The sequence below is a fragment of the Numenius arquata genome, chromosome 5 (genome assembly GCF_964106895.1).
Source record: "Numenius arquata chromosome 5, bNumArq3.hap1.1, whole genome shotgun sequence".
Lineage (NCBI taxonomy): Eukaryota > Metazoa > Chordata > Aves > Charadriiformes > Scolopacidae > Numenius > Numenius arquata.
Window position 1 is genome coordinate 35,721,070 of NC_133580.1, and position 23,788 is coordinate 35,744,857.

A 23,788-nucleotide genomic window follows, 5' to 3' on the forward strand; every position below is an offset into this window, starting at 1 on the left:
TTATTAACATTTTATGTTGACACTTTTAGTGCACACTAGTGTAAGTATACATAAAAGCCTGGAAAGCATTTCAAAAGTTACCTCATGAAAAAGCCTCTTTCTGTATACTAGGAGCTACCAGGGCAGGAGGCACCAACTCTCCAGGGAGAAGTGAATATCTTCCTTACCTTTCTAAACAAACTTCTTTATGTTGATCAACTCTATTACCATGGGATGTCCTTTCTGTTAATATTACACTAAGTCCAACGATGATTAAACTACAAAGCATTCTGTGCAAATGGATGATACTGATCACAAAAATTACAACAGCAAAACATAACCATTAAAAAGTCTTTTAGAGCAGTGCATGTATGCCTATCTATGCTTCCCTTACTGAATAAAACGGTAAAAATAAAAACTATGTAAAATAGCCTATGTAAATACAAATTTTACAAACTGTATTAGTCAAAGCTACGGAAAAAGAAAGCGGGGATGTCTGTTCTGAAAAGGGACCCCATAAACCTTCAGTGTCCTATTTTAAGGAGGAGGAGTAATTAAGGATCAATTGTATCCCAGTTTCATTGTGACAAAGCACAGAAATGGCTAGTTGGTGTACCACGGGGCAACTTGAGCCTGCTGCTCACCTGAGTTACGTGGTCCCATGTAGTGCTGAAATTCTGAGCTGTAATCCCTCATACACTCCTCCCCCCCACCCCCCATCCTTATTTTTCTATCATCTATTTTAGTTTTATACTGTTACATGTCCATAACAGGAGAAGATTTTTCCTAACATTAATTTTCTTAGAAGTCTTATTCTTAAAAATATATCCTGTTTCTTTAAAGATATATCCCATTTCAACATTGCATACCATAGTTACTCAGGCATTCCTGATGATTCAATTAAACAGAGCCAGTGTTGGATTCTCAGCTCTAAAGTACACCTTCTAAAATGTCTTTGCATGATTACCCCAAAGGGGTATCCCATGTGTAGAGATTTTATTTATATTTTTATATATATGTGTGTGTGTATGTATGTCTTGTTGGGATATTCACTTATAATGCTTACCCTCAAACTGGAGTTTACTTGAATTACTCAAACTTGCTGTTACACTCCTTGCATAAGAAAAATCAAATTGATGTTCACCAGCCTTCTTACACTTAAGACAGAAAGAAAGAAGGGGGGAAGGGAGGAAATAAACCCCAGAAAACCCTCCAAAATCCCACACCACAACTCAAAAGCTTCTCCATGGGTAAGTTTCACACATTTTAAGGGGAAGAATACTAGACAGCAGAAACACTGAAGTACACCTTTAAGTCATCAAATGAAGTCTAGCTTGAAACCACAGTGAATCAAAGCCCTTAGTATTTATTAGATACTTACGTAAAACAAGCTGAATCCTGCTCCTATTGAGCAGGCGCCTATACCACTAAATCATCATTTGTCATTAATACCACTCTTTGTACAGCCTAAGTAACCTGGTGAAAGATCAAATGAACAAGAAGGCTGGGCTTGACTCTTTCATGTTGGGTGAAGTGTCTTAAGTCTTAGTCCAGCGCTCAGTCATATCAATAAAGCAATAGGAAAAGTCATAAGACAACAAAATTAAGACACAATATTTGGTGCTTGTGATAAACAGGTTAATTTTTTAATCTATACTTATCCCTTCCCAAAGGCCTCTGGATGGCTAAGTAGAGCTAAATATACAATTGTAATTAAAATGCACAAATACCAAATCAATACAACTGGTAGTATGCCTGCCTGAAGCATAACTCCTTTCTCATTATTTAATCTCTCTTTACTCAAATTTTCTCTGACATGCCATTGATCATTTCATAAGGTGTTCAATATGAAGATCTGCTTTGAAAAACTTATTTGCATGAAAGAATAAGCCCTGTACTATTAGGGCTTTTTTATATTTCCAAACAGACTCTGACAGCAAACAGGAGAGATTTATTCTGTTTTACTTAACAGTATATCTAACAATCATAATATCTTGTACTTTTAATCCTTTCCATGGACAAAGCAGTATCTATAAGAGAATACAGGCCTGTCTTGAGTTTTCCTTTATCTGTGTTTGTTTCATTTATTCTTAAGTACGTGAATCTATTTGGAGAAGGAAATACTATGGCATCTGGTAGAAAAGCTGTTGTTTGTGATGATTGTTTCTGAGAGATGTTAATGCCTCAGTCTCACAGTTAAACATTAACCTGAATTTCAGGCATCTTTCCCAAGTGAAAACCAATATCTGCACCTTATCCACTAATAGGAAAATATTATTCAGCAATACATCCCACATGGTCTCAATTCCCTCTCCTGGCCTGAATCCATATTTTACAGTTTCTTAAATAATATGTTCCTAAATAGTAGTTTGACATCTGATATTAGAAGACATGCTAGGAGTCTGATAACTAGCTAGATTTTTGGATAACACCCACATGAGAGAAGGATCATCTTTTCAATTAGTCCAGCATTTCTTTAAAATACAATAATGTAAATAATAATTTGATTATGATACTGAATAATGTGATTTATGCTCAGACTCTAAGACCAGAAGTTTAACAGTGCGCTGGACTACCGTGCCAAAGACACAATGAGCAAACAGCTGGAACTGTTTTTTCCCCCTCTAACCAGTGCTGTGGAAGCTGTATCTAAAAATAATACACATTGTTTTGGGGGCCCCAACACAAGAGATGGATGCAAACTGGAGAGAAGGGAGGCCACTAGGATGGTGGATCAAATGACATACAAGGAGAGGATAAGGGAACTTGGTTTGTTTAGCCTGGAGAAGAGAAGGCTAAAGGGGGATCTATTTGCTCTCTTCCATTGTTGAACAGAATATGGAGAAGCAGCAGCCACATCCTTCTCAGATGGTCATAGAAAAAAGCAAAGAGCAAATGTGGCAATGAGAGATACTCCTACTGGACGCAAGAAAAAAATAATTCTTCCCAGGACTGGTTAGACAGGTCATCCAAGGAGGCTGCGGAGTTTCCATCCCTGGAGAATTTCAACACATGGCTAGAAAAGGCCCTGAACAACCTGATCTAACTTTGAAGCGAACCCTGCTTTGAGCCAGGAGGTAGGGACAAAACCACCTCTGAGGTCCTTGTCACCTAAATTATCCATCAGTTTAAGTTACCTGCTTTTTTTCTAGTAGTCTCTATGAAGAAGCTTGCCTGGTAGGCTACACACAATTTTTATTTGCATATGGTTTTTTGGTACATTTTTGAAATACTATATCCAGCTTCTGTGCTAACACATACAGAATATTAGTAACTACTCAGTACAGTGCTTCAATAAATAGTGGAATGACAGAGAGGTAAAAAAATGAACATCAGATTACTTGGACTTCAGAATTTGCTATATAAGCCTGCTGGAAGATGTGAGAGCTAATAAATTGCCTTTTGTTTCTATTTATTATGCTCTGCAACTGGTCTTATAGGGCAATGGTTGGGTTTTATTTTATATTATTTTTTATCTCAGTAGGCTTTGGATAGGGATTCATGTTCAACTGAACACACTAATTGAGCAAACAGTGCATGGGAAAAATTGGAATAGCCCAAACTTAAAGTGTGTGGAGTTCAACACTATTCGTAGGCAGAATTGCAATTCAATTGACTGCCAGTACTGACAGCTCTCTGGCAACATGGCCACTGCTCGGCCTTTGCTGTATATACTACTTCTCTTGCCGTATTTTATGTATTCCTTATCAGACCAGTCTCCCTGTTTCATTAAACAACCTATTCAGGCCTTCATGTATATGGGAGGTTTTAATAACTCATGAATAATGAAAATAAATTGACAACGTTAATAAAAAAGGAAAAAAAGAAAGCTGACATGGAATTAAGCAAAAAAAACTTCATAAGCCTCATGTTCTGCAGACATGTTTCACTATTGATTCTAGGAATAATTAAAGACATAACCTCGGCTTTGCCATTCTTTCAGGCTTCTGCCTTTCTCAGCAGACAGATAACTGGATGTGCATGCAACAGGCAGGTTCCTGATTCCCTACAGGTTATGTACATTTTGCACTTCCCAGTTAATTGTCATCTTACTGTTTAAGAACTAGCATCCTCTCTCTTCTCCCCTCAATCTGCTTACTTGATTCTGCAGAAAATCAGATTTTGGTAATAACTACATGTGAAAAAAGCTCACTGCTTGGATACTTCTTAAATTTCATTGGCTAGCAGAATGGTACATGAATTTTAGGTTTAAAAATCAAGAGAAACAGATATACATTACTAACTCGGATTTGACAAATAAAGATCAAATAGTACTAGAGAAGATGTCTTAAACTTTTTAGTAGAAAAAAGGGGTAGAGAGGGTAGTGAGAAAAAAACCTGATGAACCACATCGTCCCAGTGGTTCTGAACTGGAGGGAGAAAAAAAACCCAAACATCTTTGTCCCTTAAGAACTGAATTCCATTTCCATAAAATAAACAAGATGCAACAAAATAAATTCCACAAGATTCCAGAAACTGATCTAAGCTTCCTTATTCACCCTGGCTGAGAAAGGTTCCTTTGCACAGCAAGTTCTATAGGCTGAGCACACCTACGTTTGCAGTGGTCTTAAAAGGTGGATCTAGTGACAATTTAAGAATCCTCAGTCCTCTCTATACCATCTTCCCTTCAGAATCTATCACCTTGTCCTTGAAAGTAATATGATAAATAGGCTGTTCAGCTGAAAAATAAAATGGGCTCCCCTGCTGCTCTAGATCATCCTTTAATTGCACCACTTTTTATTTTTCCAGCCTATTAACCTGAACTCCTACACAAGTACACCAACCATGCTGAAGAAAGTTTACATAAAGATAGTTTATTTTTCTTCCTTCTCATCACCATACAATAGTATGTAGTACCTACTATTGTACTATAGTATGTATAGTACTATACATAGTACAATAGCTCCACTCATTCTTTCCAAAACCATAATAATACGGCATCCTATTGCCCAACTAGTACTGTTTGGTGAAAACGTCATTTGTAGCTGGAACACAAACATCACCCTGTGAGAAAGTCTGGTTTTATAAAGTCCTGTGTTGATAATCGGTGAATTCTGACAAAGACTACAGCCTGCAAACTCTCTTACTCTTCTGGTAAATCATGAGAGCTCCTTCTGAGAAAAACAATATCATCTGTAAATCAAATTGGGAAATGTAAGATAGATGTCTTGCATTATCACTAGAAAACTCAAAAATATATTAAGTACATTTCAAACATATTGAATAATTTAAAAACAATAGCTCTGAAAAAAACCCCAAATTCCAACCAACCCCCAAAAGATATATTTTCACTCTATGTTCTGAAGTCAACAATGAATTGCTTTTGTTTCACTAGCCATACAGAGAAATTTAATGAAAAAATATTCAGAATTGAATACCTCAGACAAGACAAACGCATTATCTGTGAGATCAAGTTAATTCACTATTAACCAGTAGCTTATTTTCTTCTCCTTGTAATTTACATGTAATATGTAGCTAAAAGTCAGCAAGACCAGTGTTTTTAAATTTGATTTTTTGTCGATGACCATGTATTACCTTTTTATCTTCTAAATCAAGATACAAAGGAGTATAAAAAGTTCATCCAGTTAAACTATCAAAGGAGCCAAAATATGAAAGATTACTCAACCATTATTATTTGGAAAGAATTTGTCAATGAAAGTAGAAATTTGTGAGCTAGCTTTCTGCTAGGATACTAGTCAGGCTTTTGTATATAGTCTTGTAACACACTGTTTATCAATAATATTACATATGGCACTTTTTACTGCCACTCTGCATGAAAGCATTACAGTGCTTCAATCATCTGCCTCCTCCCTGAAGGGCAATGAAGCATTTATATAGACCACTGCCTATCTCACCAAACCCCCAGTTTAAATACAGGGTAATAAGCGGGTCATTTATGAAAGCTTTGCCACAGAATCCCCCCCCTTCTTGTTATACTGGGATACTGGTGAAATCTCATTGACAGTCAAAGGTATTACAGTTGCACACCAACCCGAATGACTGAGCCTGAAAATAACAGGAGCCTCCACCCAAAAACCAGAATTAGGCAACAAGTCAAACTTCTCAAAATATGGATAAAACATGTACAGGACATTAAAAGTTCACACTGTGTGTGTTTTCTATAGAAAGGAAGAGGAAACAATATTCCAAAAGATGAGGAAAGATGCAGGAAATCAAAACAGCAGAAGAAAGACCCAAAGTGGAGCATTAAAGAGCTGGATGGAAGAAAGAGGCTTGGCACTGTGATGAAAACCTACCTCTTGCTGTCAGATTTCTACTATGCTCAAAAAAAATTTCTAAGTTCTCTGAAATAAATGGCACTACTTCCACAGTCATCTATCTAGCATCAGGATCCTTCTCTTCCATCTTAGCAAAAATAACACAGGACATCCAAGACGTTGATTAGCTACTCAAATCCAGAAGATCAATAACACTTTATTCTATTTAATTCACTTCTCTCAAGCATGGGAAAATTTCTCACCTTGACCACTCAATTCCTGGCGTCTAGACCAAATCAGCCTAAAATAGTGATGGAAAATGATATAACAGAAATACATTCCCAGTTTCAGAGCTAAGACTTCACACAGACAAACTGGGTATACAGCAGTAACTTCTATGAAAGTTACAGTAAAACACCACATACATGTCCCAGCTCTAACACAACTTAAAATCACTTAAAAGAGTGTGTCTCAATGAAAGCAGAGCACCTGAGGAAGTGTCTGAGCACCTTTTGAACTGTATGATATTCATGATACCGTAGTATAAAAAGTATCTTTAGTAAGAAAGTGCTCAGTCTGAAACAGAGGTTAAATGAAACCTCTTAAATCTCTTGTACCTCAAATAACATTTTATCCTTACATACAAACTGAAATTAGGTAATAAGAGAATGACAAAGAAACATACAAAACTTGGAGAGAATCTATGGAGTCAGCTTTTGTGAAGCAATATTAGTGATATCTAGCAAATACTTTAATACATCTAATTTCTTTTTAGGTTATTTATTTAGGAAAGGACAGAGAATGTGGTTCAGCTTTTTTGTTTCTTAAGAAGAGTTTCCCAGACCTTACATCAAAGTATTTACAAATAAATGTTTACTACTTTTCTTTCTAAGATTCTCATTTATGGACAAAATAGTTCATTTAGGACAAAAATGTTTAATGTCTTTAAATGCTGGAAGATACAGCGAGTGAAGTAAAAAACATTCAGCAAAATTATAAAAAAATCTGAGTATGAAAATCTCATGACACTATTGTTTCCTTACAGAACTTCATTGGAATGTAAACAAAAATAATATTTTGCTATCAAAACATAGATGACTTTTCATTTGTGATGTTTGCTATACCTGTGCATATGCACAGACTTTTCTGTGGATCATGCCCAAGTACGGCAAAGGAACATGGACAAGACATTTATAATTATAAAGGGAGGGAAGAGTGAGCAAGCAAAATATTATTCTTATATTAGATCCCTAGTGAATTGAACAGACATTCATCCCTATATCTTCAAAAGCAAAAATATTTCCCCAACCAGAAATTTAATTATTGGAAGAAACAACAGTCGATTCATTAAACATTGCTGTGCAGAGCTGAGGATAAAGCATTTTTTAATCTGAAACTCATCCACATCAGATGACTGCAGAAAAAACATCACACAGATGCCTTTAGCAACATACTGAAGCTGTAAAGTCATACAAATTAAACTGATTTTAAGAAGCAAAACAAGCTTTCCAGCATATGTCCATTTGTTTTTAAGCAACATTACTTTTCTTTTTGCTTTTATAAACACACATAACACAATAGCATGTCACCAGATGATATTGACAGCAGTCATTTTCATGCAAGCCAAACCCTTAATTACTTCTTTGAGAATTTATTCAATATCAGGCCATGTCAAGCAACAGTAAATTTCCATATTTTTAGCCAACTTTCTTTCCCTAACCTTCTTTATCATAAAAAGATTAGCAATTCTCGAGTGGAAAGTATTACCAAGAAGAGAACTGAATAAGAGATAGTGTGCATGGGTGAATGTGTGCATGTTTCTGTGTATCTATATATACACACAGTGTGTGTGCACACTTATGTATGTATATAAGAAAAACACAAAATGAATTTAAAAAAAATCCAGGATTTCGAGCAATCAAGATTATACAAATATCACACTGGCTCCTTGCTGCTTTCTTCATATCCGTTATTCCTAGCATTTATAACACAACAAGGATTTTCCTTTACCTCAATTAAGCAAGCCTTGGTACAAATCCTGTTTTGCACCATGTAAACTCCCTTTGCAAGTCTTAGGTGAGGACTGCTCCTGTCAGCCCCTCAGGCGAGGCATAGCAGCTTAGCTCCACAGAGCTCAAGGACATGGGTTAACGCTTTGACCTTGACACAGCCATAGTATAAAACAAACACTACACTATATGTTGCTACATAGGAAATACAATCTACCATAATATAGCATCATTCATTTATGGAGAAATTTGAATCTCTAAAAATACATGTCAGTCAAAGGTATGTAACATCTATAAAGCTAATGAGCAGCAACATACAGAGTCTCCCTTCCCACCACACTCTAAGACACTGCCATTTCCATTTGTCCTAAAATTGATTTGTAGTTGGGTATCTTTGTTCATTAGAGTTAAAATTGGTTAATTCAAATTCGTTAAAAAAAATAAAGTGAAAAAAGGAATGGTGACATTGAGACCTACTTTTTGTCTTTCACATAAACCAAAACCTGAAGTTCTCTGAGATTTTGGAGTAAGGTCAGATCATATTTGCCTGCTTGTACTAAAAGACCTGTCAGTAAAAGGCTGCATGTCTCATGAAGCTAGCAGTCTACGAGTGACACTGCTGCCAAAGACAACCATAGGCAGTGCACTATTACTAAAGGACCATAAGCCTCAGCACTGTATCTCAAGGGAGACTTTGGACAAATTTTGTATTTCAGATTTGCTTATTTCATCAGTGTTATTTTTATTAAATACTCGGGACCAGAATCTCAGTGAGACCAGGAAGACACAACTCTAAGCGAATGACAGTAGTTTATCTACACCAAACACTACGATATGACAACGGTTTGTGGCAGGGACTTAAACTCATGTGCAGAATCACCTTCACAAGTGCCAAGGAATATTAAAGATCCTATCTGACTGGCAGCTTCTCATCAAGGGACTGGCGTAGACGAGGAATCACAGCCTAATCCCCATTGTGTTATAGGATATTGCCACTTTCACACTCCATGTCTGTCTCATAGAACTGATTCAGAGAGTAATTACAGCTCAGATAAGCCTTTTCTGGGATATGTGCAATTAATTCTCCTGTTAAAAAAGGGGAAAGAAGCCTGACACTTTAATAATGTTTAAGTACACCTAATCTATTTCTTCTCTGCTCCTAATGTTTCCTAAATATGAGGAAGAAAGAGGATTTGAAAGTACTTACAACTGCCTGCTCTTATATAAATCATCCACAGGTCTGCAATATCCTCTCATAAAATAGCCAATATAAAATAATACTACAAACCAGCAGAATGTAGAGCAAGTGAGTAATTGGTGTAAAAATTAAACTAGAAATATTTTTTTTTAATATAAGGACTATTACTCTTTTCAAATAGGCATTAACTAATTTATTTACAATTTCAAGGGTGACTTTTTTAAAAGTTAGAAAAATAGAGTGGACTAATCAAAAATTTCTTTTTCCTAAAAACTAAAAAAAAATGGCATTCACCATAAGTTCCCTCATTTATTTTTCCAAATCTCTCTCTTAGCCTGTCAAAATAAGTTGTGATTCTAGGACTGTACAATTCAAGACATCTATACTGGCATAACTACATTTTGAGGTGATTTTTATACTTAACCTGAGTGTCTTCCATAAACGGTTCATCAGTAGGATTCAAGTGCATCTCAGGCTGTTACACTTCAAAGATGGATAAAAACTACTCATCTTCATGATACTTCAAAACCACAGCAAATGGCTAATTGCGCATTATTGAAATCAACCTACAGGAAAGAACTAAGCTTGCCATCATTCTGCCCTCCAGAAATACACTATATTTAGGAGGAAAAGAAACAACCAAATCCCAAACAGAAAAAACCCAAAACCAACAACAACCCCCACCACCACCAAACACCACAAACCTGTCTCCCCTCCCCTCCAAGTAATTCAGCATAAGTTTTGGACAAGGAGGTAGAACTTGTTTACAATTTGCAAAGATAAAACAACAAAAAAGAGCAGTTATGTTTTGTTGAGCTGTTGAGCTGAGAATATCTACTCCTAAAGCATTAATTTCTACAGTTTGAGGTAAAGGTCCCTTAACTAGCACTGTACCCAGCTATTCCATAAACATAAGAAGTCCAACATTTGATAAAGAGCCACCTCCACAACACAAAAATACCTCCAACAGCTGGGCTATAATGAGGATTCATTTCCTGACCTAGTTTTGCTTCCAGTTCCACTCAGAACCCACCGAAACCACCTCACTACATTTTTCATTTCAATGGGACAACACACATGACTCAAGTTACACAGGGACATCAAGGCTGAAAGGATAATGTTGTTAATGCTCATATTTCCATGTTAATACTGCTGTACCAATGACAGCATTAGAACAAATGTTACTGTAAGCAGCACTCAGTTATTTTTGCCAGTATATCATGAAAATATTTTCTGCTTAAAGTCGTCCTAAGTGCTCACACTGTAGCAGAAAAAGATTGATATGTAAAAGGTACACACAGATGCAGTTTCAGGGTAGAGCTCAGTAGAAGACAGCTGAGGTTTCAAACATCTTTTTGTGTCCAATGAAAACTGAGACTTACTTTTTTTTTATTATTTTAGGGGGGGGAAAGACAACAGGAGCAAGTGAATGACTCCTTTTGCCAAAGCCTGCAGAATGGACTCACTTTCTTTCTTTGATTATCTGGATAAGAGGATATTTTCACAAACGAGTACAGCACTGAGACAAAGAAATGCTTTGAACCCAAATTTTAAGTTCCTGCTCAGGTTCACCATTTCCAAAGAAACTCAGAGCAGTTTTGGATGCCTGACATCTTGGAAGCCTGGCATCTTGGAAGCCAAACTCTCCTCCAATTCCAGAAACAGGGATTTTTCAGGAGATAATGAGAGAATAGAGGAACTAATTCCACTGCTCTGTCTACATATACTTATTCCTCCAAAGACGCCATACACACTTCTGGTGACCAAGGGAGTGAATCCAAAATTATCACTAAAAAGGGAACAAACCAAAAAAATTGGTGAGGGACTACTTTTCTAAGTTGTTCCTTGTTTTCTCAGAGGCAGGTGAGGGCTCCTTGCATTTTATCTTTTGTACCTGGGTCTTGTAGCTGAACATCTAAACACCTATTTTCATTCCTCAAAGATTTACCATTTCTCCATTCAAGAGCTAGATAGCAAATAGGAGAGAGAACAGTTGCAGATGCTCTGAAGCTTCATCAGCTTACAGCAAGTCAGCTCACACTCCACTTACATTTCCCATCCTCAGCTCTGTTCAAGGTCTCCTTCATAATGCACTTACATGTGGTAGAAATACTTAAAATATTTGAATATTTGAAAATTTAAATAATATTTTAAAAATATGTGAAAATTTTAAAAAAATCAAAGGGGGGAGGGGAAGACTGCTAGAAAACTCTGGAAAAAAGCTAGAGGCAAGAAAGGAACAAAAGCTCCTTGAGAGCTAAAATCTACTTGAAGTTCACTTTAGGTTAGTTGCAGAGTTCTGCAGAAAACCTAAGTAACAAAGGGTTTTAAATCTACATGGAAGTATCCAACTTAAACACAAAAACACGAGGAAAGTACAGATTTTCACATACTTCTCTCAAACTACAAAACTGACTCCCACCCAAGTTGATTTTTATGTTAAAGTGCTATCTCTGAATTAACATCACGATGCCAAGATTTTAAGACAGGCAGGTTGTATTTACAACTGTTGTATTTCCATATTCAGAATGACAACATTCTGAACGTGGGTTGCCCTAAGATACAAGAATAAAAATGGTAGTTGTCGGTTTAATGCTACATCTGCAATATACTGTAGCTAAATGAAAAGGCGTACAGTTTCATTAGCCAAAACTACTGTGCTACTTATCTTTTGTAAGCATTCACTTTCCTATTATTTACAGTCTCACAAACGCACAAATAACTGTAGGATTTGCAATATATATTAAAGCATGTTTTGCATCCATTTTTGGCTGATTTTATATGCGAAGAAAACATTTTTATTAGCATTTCCTAACTATCATTTCAAATTTACTTCATTTTTAACAGCTCTAAAGAGAAAGCTTACTTTCCCTGAACAATCCGCTGCATGCAGCTCCTTAAAGCACCTCAAGAAATGAGGAGCAAATCACACAAAGCTCCCATTGGGAAGGCAGAGAAACACAAAAAGGGCATTGCAACGACCACTTAGCACCTGGAGTGGCTTCCTTAGCCAGTAGAATGGTGCATGAAGCTGCAGCAGGAACTTGCCCCGAGAGCCTGGGTCCCTGCAAAAAGCCCCAGAGCAAACCAGAGAGTGGAAATCCTGAGTGTATCTTTTGATGGGCATTGATATTTAGTTGCACCGTGGTGGCAGGGCCCAGGGCACCTCCATGAAGAGGACACAGGATGTGCAGTGCAAGAGGTGGTAGCCAAAGGGACTGGAGCCCTGCTGCTCTTCAGAGGACTTCAAGTTGCATCCTCAGCCTCATACAGGCTTGTTATAGGCATCAGGGAAACAACAGGGGCTAACTGTAAATATACCGAGGCTTATTAGATGCATAAAATCAAAACCATGGTTGAAAAGAGCTGCCTCACAGCTGCCTAACTTCAGAGAAGCCTAAGCTGACTGGGTGCTTCCCCTGTTGGATTGCTAGACTTTAGTGATCCCATGGATGCTAACAAAGTGATGCAGTCACTTTCTTTCCAGAAGATTGTCAAAACGTTCAGTTCTGGCACAAGTTTTAAGTGTGTTTTTAGTAAACTCTTTTACTAGATTGTCATTTTAATTCTAGCTGTTCTAGAAATCCTGGGAGCTCTTACAACATCACACCTTTAAACAAAATCCCCAACTTTTAACAGATAAGTAGTATTGCAGGAGAATACACAGTAGAGATTAAAATATATAGAGATGCCCGAAACAAGTATATTGACTCCATATTTACACACCTCCTGCACAGAAATCCTTTTTTCCAACCCTGTGGCACCCGCTATCCCCTTTTTCAGTAGGTTTCATAACTTTAAGTCCAGCTTCTGGCATGTTCATCTTCCAATTTGTCTTTATTTAGTTCAATACGAGAAACTGAGATATATGGAGTCCTTTAAAAAATTAAATTTCAAATGACTAAACGTGGTCTCAAGAATCGCACCCTACTCTCTTTCACAAGTCTTAGATTATCAAAACTGAAGTCAGTTAATCATGGATTAAAACCATGATACTTACTTTCACCCATCTGGAAATCCTTATTTCATGACCCTAGGATGATGTACTTTCCTGTCTATTATGAGGTATAAGAACTAAATTCCCTGTGGGACTTTTTTCTGCAACTGTCATATATACAGATGAACTTTGACAACAGTTAACAGCAAATGAGCTACGGCTCACTGTATCAATACAGGATAATTCTACACTGACAAAATTGTCGACCAGTTAAATAGCATATGTTCTGAACTAGACTGATATAAAATTAATGCTCCAGGACTGTGCAGAAGCTAGATGTTCCCTGTCTCCCATTTTGTCTTTAATTTTAGATAATAATTACATAATACATCATTTCTTAATGTAACCAAATATGAAACAAAGAATATTGATGACCTGTATTTATTTTGTAGATGTTAATATAGCAAAGGAATCTTTCATCCTTGAGCACGATTACATTTTTTCCATGCAACTTGAAACAGCTATTTGTGTAAAAGCATACTGGTGGTTTTGGTTAGTATATAAAAGAAACAGTAATGGATGGAGCTGAATTCATTCTGCCCAGGTTCTGAGCTAGCCACCAGGCATGAGACAGAAAGACATAAAAGCCCCCTGAGTTACATCAGATAAATAAGATCTAATTAGGGAAGCATCCCCACCTCGCAAAGGGTGCTTATACAAAATCATAGGTGCCTGCACACCTGCAACTTCCATGGAAGTGACGTATGCCTTGAATGTGGTGATCCTACATGCTTTCTCTGTTGAGTCTTTACGTTCTCTGTTTGTGAGAGAGGAGATAAAAATCTCTCCCCTTTAATTAAGAATACTGAAGACACACATGCTTTACTCATGTTCCATCAAAAATGAATTTTTAAAATTATATTAGTACAGTCTTAATAGCGCAATAAAATGCATTTTCATGTGTTTAGGTTTTTTAATTGCTGTATCACATATTTTACCCTCAGTCACTTGAGAGTATTCTGTCCATCCTTAAAACGGTAGTATTCAAGCATTAGTAGCTCATATGCTAAGGAAAGGTTCAGCAAGTGTAAGAATATTTATTATTTTATTTAAAGACATCTATTATGGAGAAAAAAGTGTTTTATTTTCTGCTGAACAATCTTTTAGATGTGAAAAGTAGCTCATAGGAGAAGTATTCACAATTCATCAGGACGTGTGCATGGCCCTTCAAGATTTCTGGCATATGCGTACAGTGCTGTGCTACTTCTCTGCCTCTTTGATACTGCAAGACAACTGTCAACACAATCTTTTAAAAGAAACTTTTATTAGCAGTGCATCTAGGTGGTAGCCTCTTCAGAGGCTGACAAGTCCCTAGAAATGTACAGTCAGTGTTATCAGTGTTTATCTGAATGATTAACATAGCCCTAGGCTAGCTATTCTGTAGCATGAGTGAAATTGTATTTCTTTAGTTTCTGGTCTCGATGAGCAACATTATCAGGTAAATGAACTTTAAAAAAAAATTGCTTCTCCTGCTTACCAGCTCCTCACGAAGTTGTGCTATGAGTTCATCTCTCTCCTTTAGCTGCAGCTTTAGTACCGAGCATTCATCTTTTATTCCATCCTACAGAAACATCAAAAGAGATGTTATAATACGCTTAACCCTTTTACAAGGACAAGAAAAGGCTGTTTCACATAGCCTGAGATAATTACATTCAAGTAATGAAATTCAATTCTCCTTTTTCATGTGTGGTATTTTCAATAACATATCCTAAGTTACTGCATAAACAAATTAATGCATCCAAAGACATTACACAGAAATGTGAATAGCTCCCTGCACAGAAGTCCATTTCATTGTTTTCTGAATCTTTTAAGCATTTTTACTGGAGATGCTATCATGTCATTCCTTTTCATTTAAGGAAGAGCTATGAAATGTTATAATTTTACACATACAAAACAACATTAGAGAAACATCAACTTAGAAGCATTATTGTGGAGCTCTTGACTTTGGAGGGGATAAAAAGAAAGCAGAACAGACATTCACAGGAAAAGGAAAGCACCCTTCCCATGCATACATCTTTTATCTCACATCAGCCAAACCAGCCGTAATTGTGGTATTAACAGGGTGAAGGAAAGAAAATAGTTACCACTTAGTGATAAAACTGTTGACTATAACTCAATTTGACTTGCATGAAAATGAACCTAATAGCTAAGACTGTAGGGAAGCCCAGGTCCGTGGGGCAGTCTGCAAGCTGTCCCCAGGGTATTCTGCGAGTTCGTGTAAGTCTAAACACCTTCTTTGGAGATGAAATGTCAATCACATTTTTGTCTTGTTCTGATAAACATCCAAAAGAAGAAGTGAAATGACTATATTGTTGAAGAATAAACACTCAACAAACTAAAGAACTGACTGGCTGGTAGTACAACTATAAACATAGCACTGTATCATTACGTACTTCTAGGACAGAGAAATGTTTTCAACGTTTGAGAAATTTACTGGTTTGGAGTATTATTATTTAAAAAAAACCAACAGCCATACGTAAAAAAACACTTTGGGGAATATAGTGATATTTGTACAACATTTTTGTCCTTAGTTTAAAAATAAGAAAATTGGACCTCTAGCTAACAGATGATAAAGTATAGAAGTACAGAATTTATTTAGACCAGGAAGAGCTCAGGGGTTCAAACAGGTAAAACCAGTGTCATAAACTTGAACTCTGTCAGTACTAATGTGTTTGCAACTCCAAATGAACAAATATGAGACAAAAAAATAAAGAGTGCGAAGTCCATTTTCCTCAGTTCAATGTTCAGTTATAATAAAATAATTACCTTTCAAAGTAATTATATTGCTCATCATTCACTCTAACAGAATTGGAAGAAGAAACAAGATACTCACACATAAAACCCCAAATATTAACAACTGCAATAAAAAGAGATACCCAGTTTCTGGCAGACAGATAATGAACCTGCTTACACACTACTTCAGTACTATGTACAGAACTCCTGAAATATTTCAATTTAGAAAAAAGCTAGAATTTGCACTATCTCCTTTAGGGAAAAACTCGTGGGAATTTCTCTTTGCTATATGGTATAGCAGCATTTCATTTTTACAATCTACTAATAGATTGCTGTTTAGGAATGTTAGCTGCAAATAAAATTCTAATGCATCCCATAATACAGCCCTCAGCACACACTATGTTATTAGTACATATTTAACATTTTAGTTAGCAAAAATAGCTGCTTATAAAAAATATAAAGTATCAAGACCTTCACTAATTTTTTAATCAAAGTGAGGTCTTTATTTTTAAAAATGGTTTTAAAGGTGATGCAGCATTAACTATTGTACCTCAATTTCTAGTTACATTATTCTGGGTTCTTTTTGTCAGCATGGTTTCACATTGTTGCTATCTCCTGATTTTCCCCTTTTTAACTTAAAAAAAAAAAAAGAGTAAGTGGAATACACAGTGGAGGAGGAAAACAACAAGGTCCCATAATCAAGACTATTACAAAAATAGCTTTTAGAAAGCATGCAGAAGAAAATACAGCAATAAGCTTTGGCACCAGGTATTATCTAAGATGCAATGTGGGCCTCCCTTGGACTAGTGAGAGCTTGAGAAAGGTTTTGCCTCCCAGAGCTTCCCAAGACTTAAAAATCACAGTGCACCTCTCCCAACATAAAGCAGTCATGCACCCAGCTAGATCTTCCTCATCCACGCAAGGGAATGACCTCTTCTGTGCGGCACAGTTCTCCAGGCACTTAACTTCTATACTCCATGCAACAATTTTCTCATACAATATAGATCATAACTGTTGTTACAGTTTGGAGAAAAATACCTAGGGCTAAGGTAATTTTCCCTTTGTCTGGCTGCATATCAGTGAAACTCTGATTAACACTTGCCAGTGGGACATCATTCTTGTAGATCAATACATCGCATTATCAGCTCCTATGCAGACCATGGCAGCTTAGTAAAAGCACATCCTGCAATTTCTGAGGGACCCACTGTGCTGGGATACTTGAGACTATGAGGGTTGGACCACATCCTTCATGCATTTGCCATCTTTAGAGAAAAGAGTATCTGTTGTTTCCACCTCTTGCTTAAATAATTTTCTGTACTAAGATAAGCAAGCAGTTAGGTAAACTTAACTGCAAAATGTAGGTGCTACAATCATTGTCGCCAAACAGAAGACTTCATCTGTACCCAAGCATCTCAGCAAGGACTGACTTTGAACAGGATCTTCTCTGCAACTTGCTGTGCAGGAACATCAATTTGTATGCAGGAGTTATCCAGATATGTCTAGTAAAAGGGAAATGCTAGCGATTCTCAACATTTTTATGTTATTTTTTTAGTAAAAGAAGTAATTATAAACATAGTCTTCATCCCATCCACAACACTGGGTTTCCTAGCAGCAGAGAGCTCTTTCTTGTTGAACACGGAGTAGAATTAGGATTTTATAATCCCATTTTCTGCATAGTATCTGCACAGACATCATCTGTTCTGCAAATGCAACACAAAAGGGAAAGGACAATTGTGTTTGGTGCTTCTTCTGTTTCTGTTATATTTTCAGGACATTTCTGCTGTAGAGAACATGAATAGAAGAATGAAATTACCATACAGGAATAAAAGACAAAAAATGTAGTCAACTGCAGAAAGGCTTGGGTGGTTTCAACATCCCATACATCTGTATGAATGTAGTACTAACAGAATAAAAAATGTTATAGAACAAACTATCTGTTACCAAAACAGTGAATACAGTTCTTCCATAGTAGCACAGTGAGCTGTAGGCAATCCAGGAGACTCCTAGAGTGCATCAAGGATAACTTCTTAAACCAGGTAATAGTTCTACCAGAGGGGATGCAATACTGGACTTGATGGTCACTAATGCAAGCAAGCCAATTGGTGACATCAAGACTGGAAGCAGCCTGAGCTGCAGTGATCACACACTGGTGGCGTTCATGGTCCAGAGGGATACGGGTCAGGGGAAGAGTAAAGGCAGGACCCTGAATTTTAGGAAAATCAACTTTCAGCTCTTCAAGGAATTAATCAATAGGACACCCTGGAAAACTGCCCTCAGGGACAAGGGAGCAGAACAGAGCCGGCAGATCTTTAAGGACACTTTCCACAGAGCGCAAGAGCTCTCAATCCCCATGTGTAATAACTCAGGACAGGAAGGCAAGAGACTGGCATGGCTGAGTTGAGACCTGCTGGTCAAACTAAAGGACAAGAAGGAAATGCACAGGCAGTGGAAGCAGGGACAGGTATCTGGGAAGAGTATAGGGACGTTGCCCGGTTGTATAGGGACGGGGTCAGGTAGGCCAAGGCACAGCTGGAGTTGAACTTGGCAAGGGACACAAAGAATAATAAAGGCTTCTATAGGTACATCAGCCAGAAAAGCAAGGTCAAAGAAAGCGTAGTCCCCCTGATGAGTAAGAGGAGAAGGCTGAGGTACTCAACAAATTTTTGCCTTAGTCTTCACTGGCAACTTCTCTTCCCATGCCTCTTGAGTGGATCGACCACAAGGCAGGGACTGGAGAAGAGAAGACGCCGGGGAGACCTTATTGCAGCCTTTCAGTACTTAAAGAGGGCTTATAAGAAAGATGGGTACAGACTTTTTATCAGGGCCTGTTGCAACAGGGCAAGGGGTAATGGTTTTAAACCAAAAGAGGGTAGGATTTAGATAGTATATATAAGGAAGAATTTTTTTTTATAATAAGGGTGCTGAAACACAAACAGGTTGCCCAGAGAAGTGGTAGATGCCCCATCCCTGGAAATATTCCATGTCAGGTTGGATGGGGCTCTGAGCAACCTGATCTAGTTGAAGATATTTCTGCACACTGCAGAGGAGGTTGGACTAGCTGACCTTTAAAGGTCCCGTTCCAACCCAACCTCTTCTACAATTCCATGATTCCAAGGCTAGGGAAGGAGAGAATGCTCCAAAAAATCACATTCTTGTGCAAGAGCCAAAATATGTCAGTGAAGGCTTGTGTAAAGGATACCAAAGAAGTAGCATGCAATTGAAAGGTACAGGAGCAGGAAAAGTTGGTGGAATGTTGTGTTATTTATTAGTCCAGGGGCAAACAACAATGTGTAACAGCGTAAATTCAGAAACAGATCACTTTTACTCTTTAGGAGGCCTGAAATGTTTAATTACCTACCGTGAAACTGTAGTACAGTGCAAGGCTGCTATAGAAAGCCCAAGAATTTCATTGAGAAAAGCTTCTCAAGGTGAATGAGGAAAAAAAGACACAGTCCAATAAGGATTTTATAGTGAAAAATAAACTATCTGAAAATAAGAATTCTCTTCTAAGGAATTGTCACAACAGACATCTAAGAGGAAAGGACTTGAAAAGGATGGTCTGCTTTTAGCAGAGCATGCAATCAGTGTATTCTGAGTCTACACTGTAATTATAAAGCTGGAAGAAACATTTCCCCCCACAAAGGAGAGATTTTTAATATACTTTGAGTACTCTGAGGCTGCATGGTTCATGCTTTTCACTATCCCCACATTCTAGTAGATATTTGACCAATGTATTCCTATATTTAGAAAAATAAGCTATTTTATAATGCTGGATATGATCATGAATGCAAAATATTACTCATGTTTTTGCAGCCCTTATGGTATTTATAGAGTGTGACAGAATAACAGATTGGCATATAAGTATAGCTGAGTTCAAATGCCAACAAGAATAAATTAAATGACCATAGATTTATGATTCTGCAAGGTAACATTTACCATTTCTAGTTACTAAATCCATATCCTTAGACACTCTGGCTCCTTATCATTCAGCAAAATGAGTTTATACCTGTATATTTTATCAAAGCTATCAATGAGAACATTGATGCTATGAAAATATTAGTCAACGCTCCAAATAATTGAATCATATGCTCTATGTATGTGTTCATAAGCTACCTGTATACATTATCATTTTGAAGCCATTTTGCTGAGTTTAATAAACTATATGTACTATATTTTACATACAGTATTACATATTATAATTATATTCTCATTATTTTTATGAATATTGTTCATTAACTCATTACGAAAAAAAAAAGATAAGAATGCTGTTCTCCATTGCAGTGAGCATGTTCATAAAAGGCTTTTCCAAGACGCTGCAAATACTTGATAAAAAAAGTCAACAGCTCATTCTTAAAGAGAACTGTTCTACACAGCATGCTCTGTAAATAAAATGCTGCATCTTCAAACTACTTTCTTTTATTAAACGGAGGTAATCAAAAAGGTTTGTGGTCTGAATTCCAGGTGTAGTTCATAAAAATGCAAAAGCATCCGTGTGCAAAGTGTCCATCGTATTTTCCTCCCTTATATTGTCTGATATTGTAAAAAAGTCCAGGATTTAGCTCTATATTCACTATGGATCTGCTGTTATTATTGTACATGCTTACGGTCAGAATGTTCTTCAAATTATCTTTTGTACTTCTTCAAATTATTGTCCTTTTACATATTTTCAGTTGTTGTCTATGACAGCAGTTGCTATGTCTCAGTGCTAGTATTTTCCTATTTTTGTTTAATTCTGTCCAACTGGGGAAATGCTAAACATAATAGCAAATGTGTTTCTCATCAGATCAGGTCACAAGATGACAACTTGTACCGTGTGTGTGAAGACAGTTGCAGTAGGTTATGCATAAGGGCTAAAAACCATAATCATTTCCATTTTGAAAACTCATATTATACCTCTTCATACTTTGGAACAAATAGGCATATTGTGCTTACTGTAATCAAAGTGCTATAAACAGAACTAACCAAGTATTATTGAAGATGGTTACTGCAATTTTACTTTGATACTAAACAGAATATGCTGCCAAAATAGTACCATAAAATTAGAATATTACAAAACTCATTTGATAAATGTGTTGCATTTCTGATGCTAAGCAGATTGTTTGCCAACTTAGGGTAATGCAAAAATCAGCAATTACTTAGGGTGTATTTTCTTTAAAAATATCCTGGAACAAACCAAACTAAGAAATTTGAAACTGAGTAGTAAGTTCAAAAAGCTACATAAATGCCCTAATATTTGAAGCTTCCTTTAAGTTATGAAGCAGATTCATACATACATACATAATAAATTTCTGGATACCTATCTAGAACTTTCAGAGAAAACACAGATTATTTTAACATGTATGGAGGTTTTATGCCAGCAGTGTAGGAGTCTAGACTGTGTACAGGGTTATGGATGTCTTTCACGGTTCACTTTATACCACCTGGCATCTGAAAAGTACCACGTACTTCTGCGGATCTTACTGGAAATTTGTAAGGAAGCACCATTATCTATCTCCAAACTGAGACACCCACTTTTGTTAACATATATCATGCTTTTAATAAAAGGAAAAGCATGTACATATTTGAGATTATTCATGTGAGTAGACTTCTGGATATTACAGATTTTTTTGTCAGATTATGAATAAATTTACTGGTTATTATTATTATTGTTTTAATGGTAGTCTTAATGATTTTAACATGAGGCAGAGAACCTGAGACTGCATTATTTGTTTCACATGTCAAAATCAAGTCACTGGTCTATCTTTGAGAGATGGTCCCCTGATGTATTTACACCACGATACCGTATGTACCGGGTATGACTTTCCATTGTTTTATTTTCCCTTTCTGTGTTCACTCTAGCTCTACATATTGTATCAATTTATATCTGTCATATCAATTCCTTTCAATCATGCCAAGAGAGAAATGAATTGGTTGGCTGCAATTCTTCACATGTGCAAAGCACACTGATTTTGCTTCTTTGGCTCATCTGTTGTCTTGGTGCTGTGCCAGTCCAGTTAGTCTTGGCTGGAGTCCTGACAACGTTCCCAAAGAGCAGCCTCTGACTGCAGGCAATGGTCACACTTAACTCGCCTGCTTCTCATGTCACACTGCTGAGCCAGCTGTTGCTCCAGCTCAGCACAAGGCCGAGGGCAAGTCCACGCTCCTGAAGATTATCTTAAAGCATAACATGGCAACACAAAGCAACCGCCCAAGCCCACCTCAACTCAACAGAAACAGTCTCGCTACAGGGTATCTTTCCAGTAGGAACAAAACAAATCAATAAAATCCCGAATCAGCTTTGGAAGCTACGGTCATATTAGAAACAGAGAGCATTACGTACATCTTGTCTCAATGCAACTACAGCATTCAAGTGACATAACTAAAGGAACAGATCCATATTTGATTTCTTGATCATGAAATCAAGCAGAGTCTGGGGAGCACAGGACCTGATCTTCTAATGATAAATAAGGGTGATTAAGCCCCATAAAACCTTATGCAATTCTATAGCATGTTCTACCTAAGTTCAACTACACAAAATATGTCAATAAACATTTTACTGGAACAATTTAGGGCAGCTATATCCATTTGAATAACAGAATTCAATTGATATTTTACTATGAAGGTAACACTCAAAAAGACTATGTAGGCTATGCTACTTTAACCTCAGACATTTATGAATACAGAGCTAAATAGACAACATTTTCTTCATAGCAATCCAATTGTCAGTTAACTGTGAAAAATAGATTAAGCAAATTAATGGGTTTTTTTTGCTTCAGCTGAATTTTGCTCTTTCAGCAGCAATAATAAAAAGCAGAGTTTAAAGGAGTGGAGCTTGATTAATAAACTACAAAATATAAAACTGAATGATCATATCAGGTGAAGCCCAAGATGTATCTAACCTGCAGAAATTGTGAACAGCAGCCAGGAGTGTAAGTGTGTAACAAACATATAAACGTATTTTTTCCCGATATAACCACTCCATTTACTCTCTCCTTATGGCACCTCCTGAACCAGAATTCATATACACAGTACCACACCTCCTTTGGTGGTATCTCTAAATAAATTATACATTCATGAAAAGAAAACAAACCAACCAAGCAAAACAAAAACCTCAACCCCCAAAACCTTTCTTTTGTTTCAAACATGCTGCTGAACAATGTCATTGTTCCCATCATAAGAAAAGCCAGGAGTATTTGCTATTCATCTTCTCCGTGTCTCCCATAGTTTTACAGGTCTGCATGCTTACTGTACAGCTCCTGTCATCTCTGTTTGAAACTTGGGAATCATGTCCATATAACCTCCTTTCTTACATAAATCAGCCTGTATCTCTGAGCAAAACCCATGATTCGCCTTTTCTAGTTGCATTCTTATCATTCATTCAAACTGGGTAATCAGGATTCCATATAGCACTCAAGCAGAGGCTTAGCCACCCATTCACACAACTGCACTATGGTATTTTGGTTCTCATTCATTTTTTAAGTACTTATTCGAAATAATTTTCAAGGGCCCAGATTTATAGAAAAAATTTGTATCTTCTCCATTTTCTGTAGAAGGGGAAAAAATGCCATCACAAACCCTTCCATAAAACTAAAATCATAGTCATAAACTTCAAAATAAACAAACTTTGGAAACAATGACCCTATATCTAATTTATCAACAGCCCTGCAAGAAGTAT

At 36.8% G+C, this 23,788-nt stretch overlaps 1 protein-coding gene across 2 annotated transcripts in view; it reads right to left on the reverse strand.

The window, feature by feature from the left end:
- CCSER1 (coiled-coil serine rich protein 1) overlaps window positions 1-23,788 on the reverse strand; it is a 628,555-nt gene that overhangs the window by 304,793 nt on the left and 299,974 nt on the right. For both annotated transcript variants that reach the window (XM_074148037.1, XM_074148036.1), the window contains exon 7: window positions 14,879-14,962. In XM_074148037.1, the coding sequence (XP_074004138.1) occupies window positions 14,879-14,962 (84 nt within the window). The remainder of the gene's footprint in view (window positions 1-14,878; window positions 14,963-23,788) is intronic.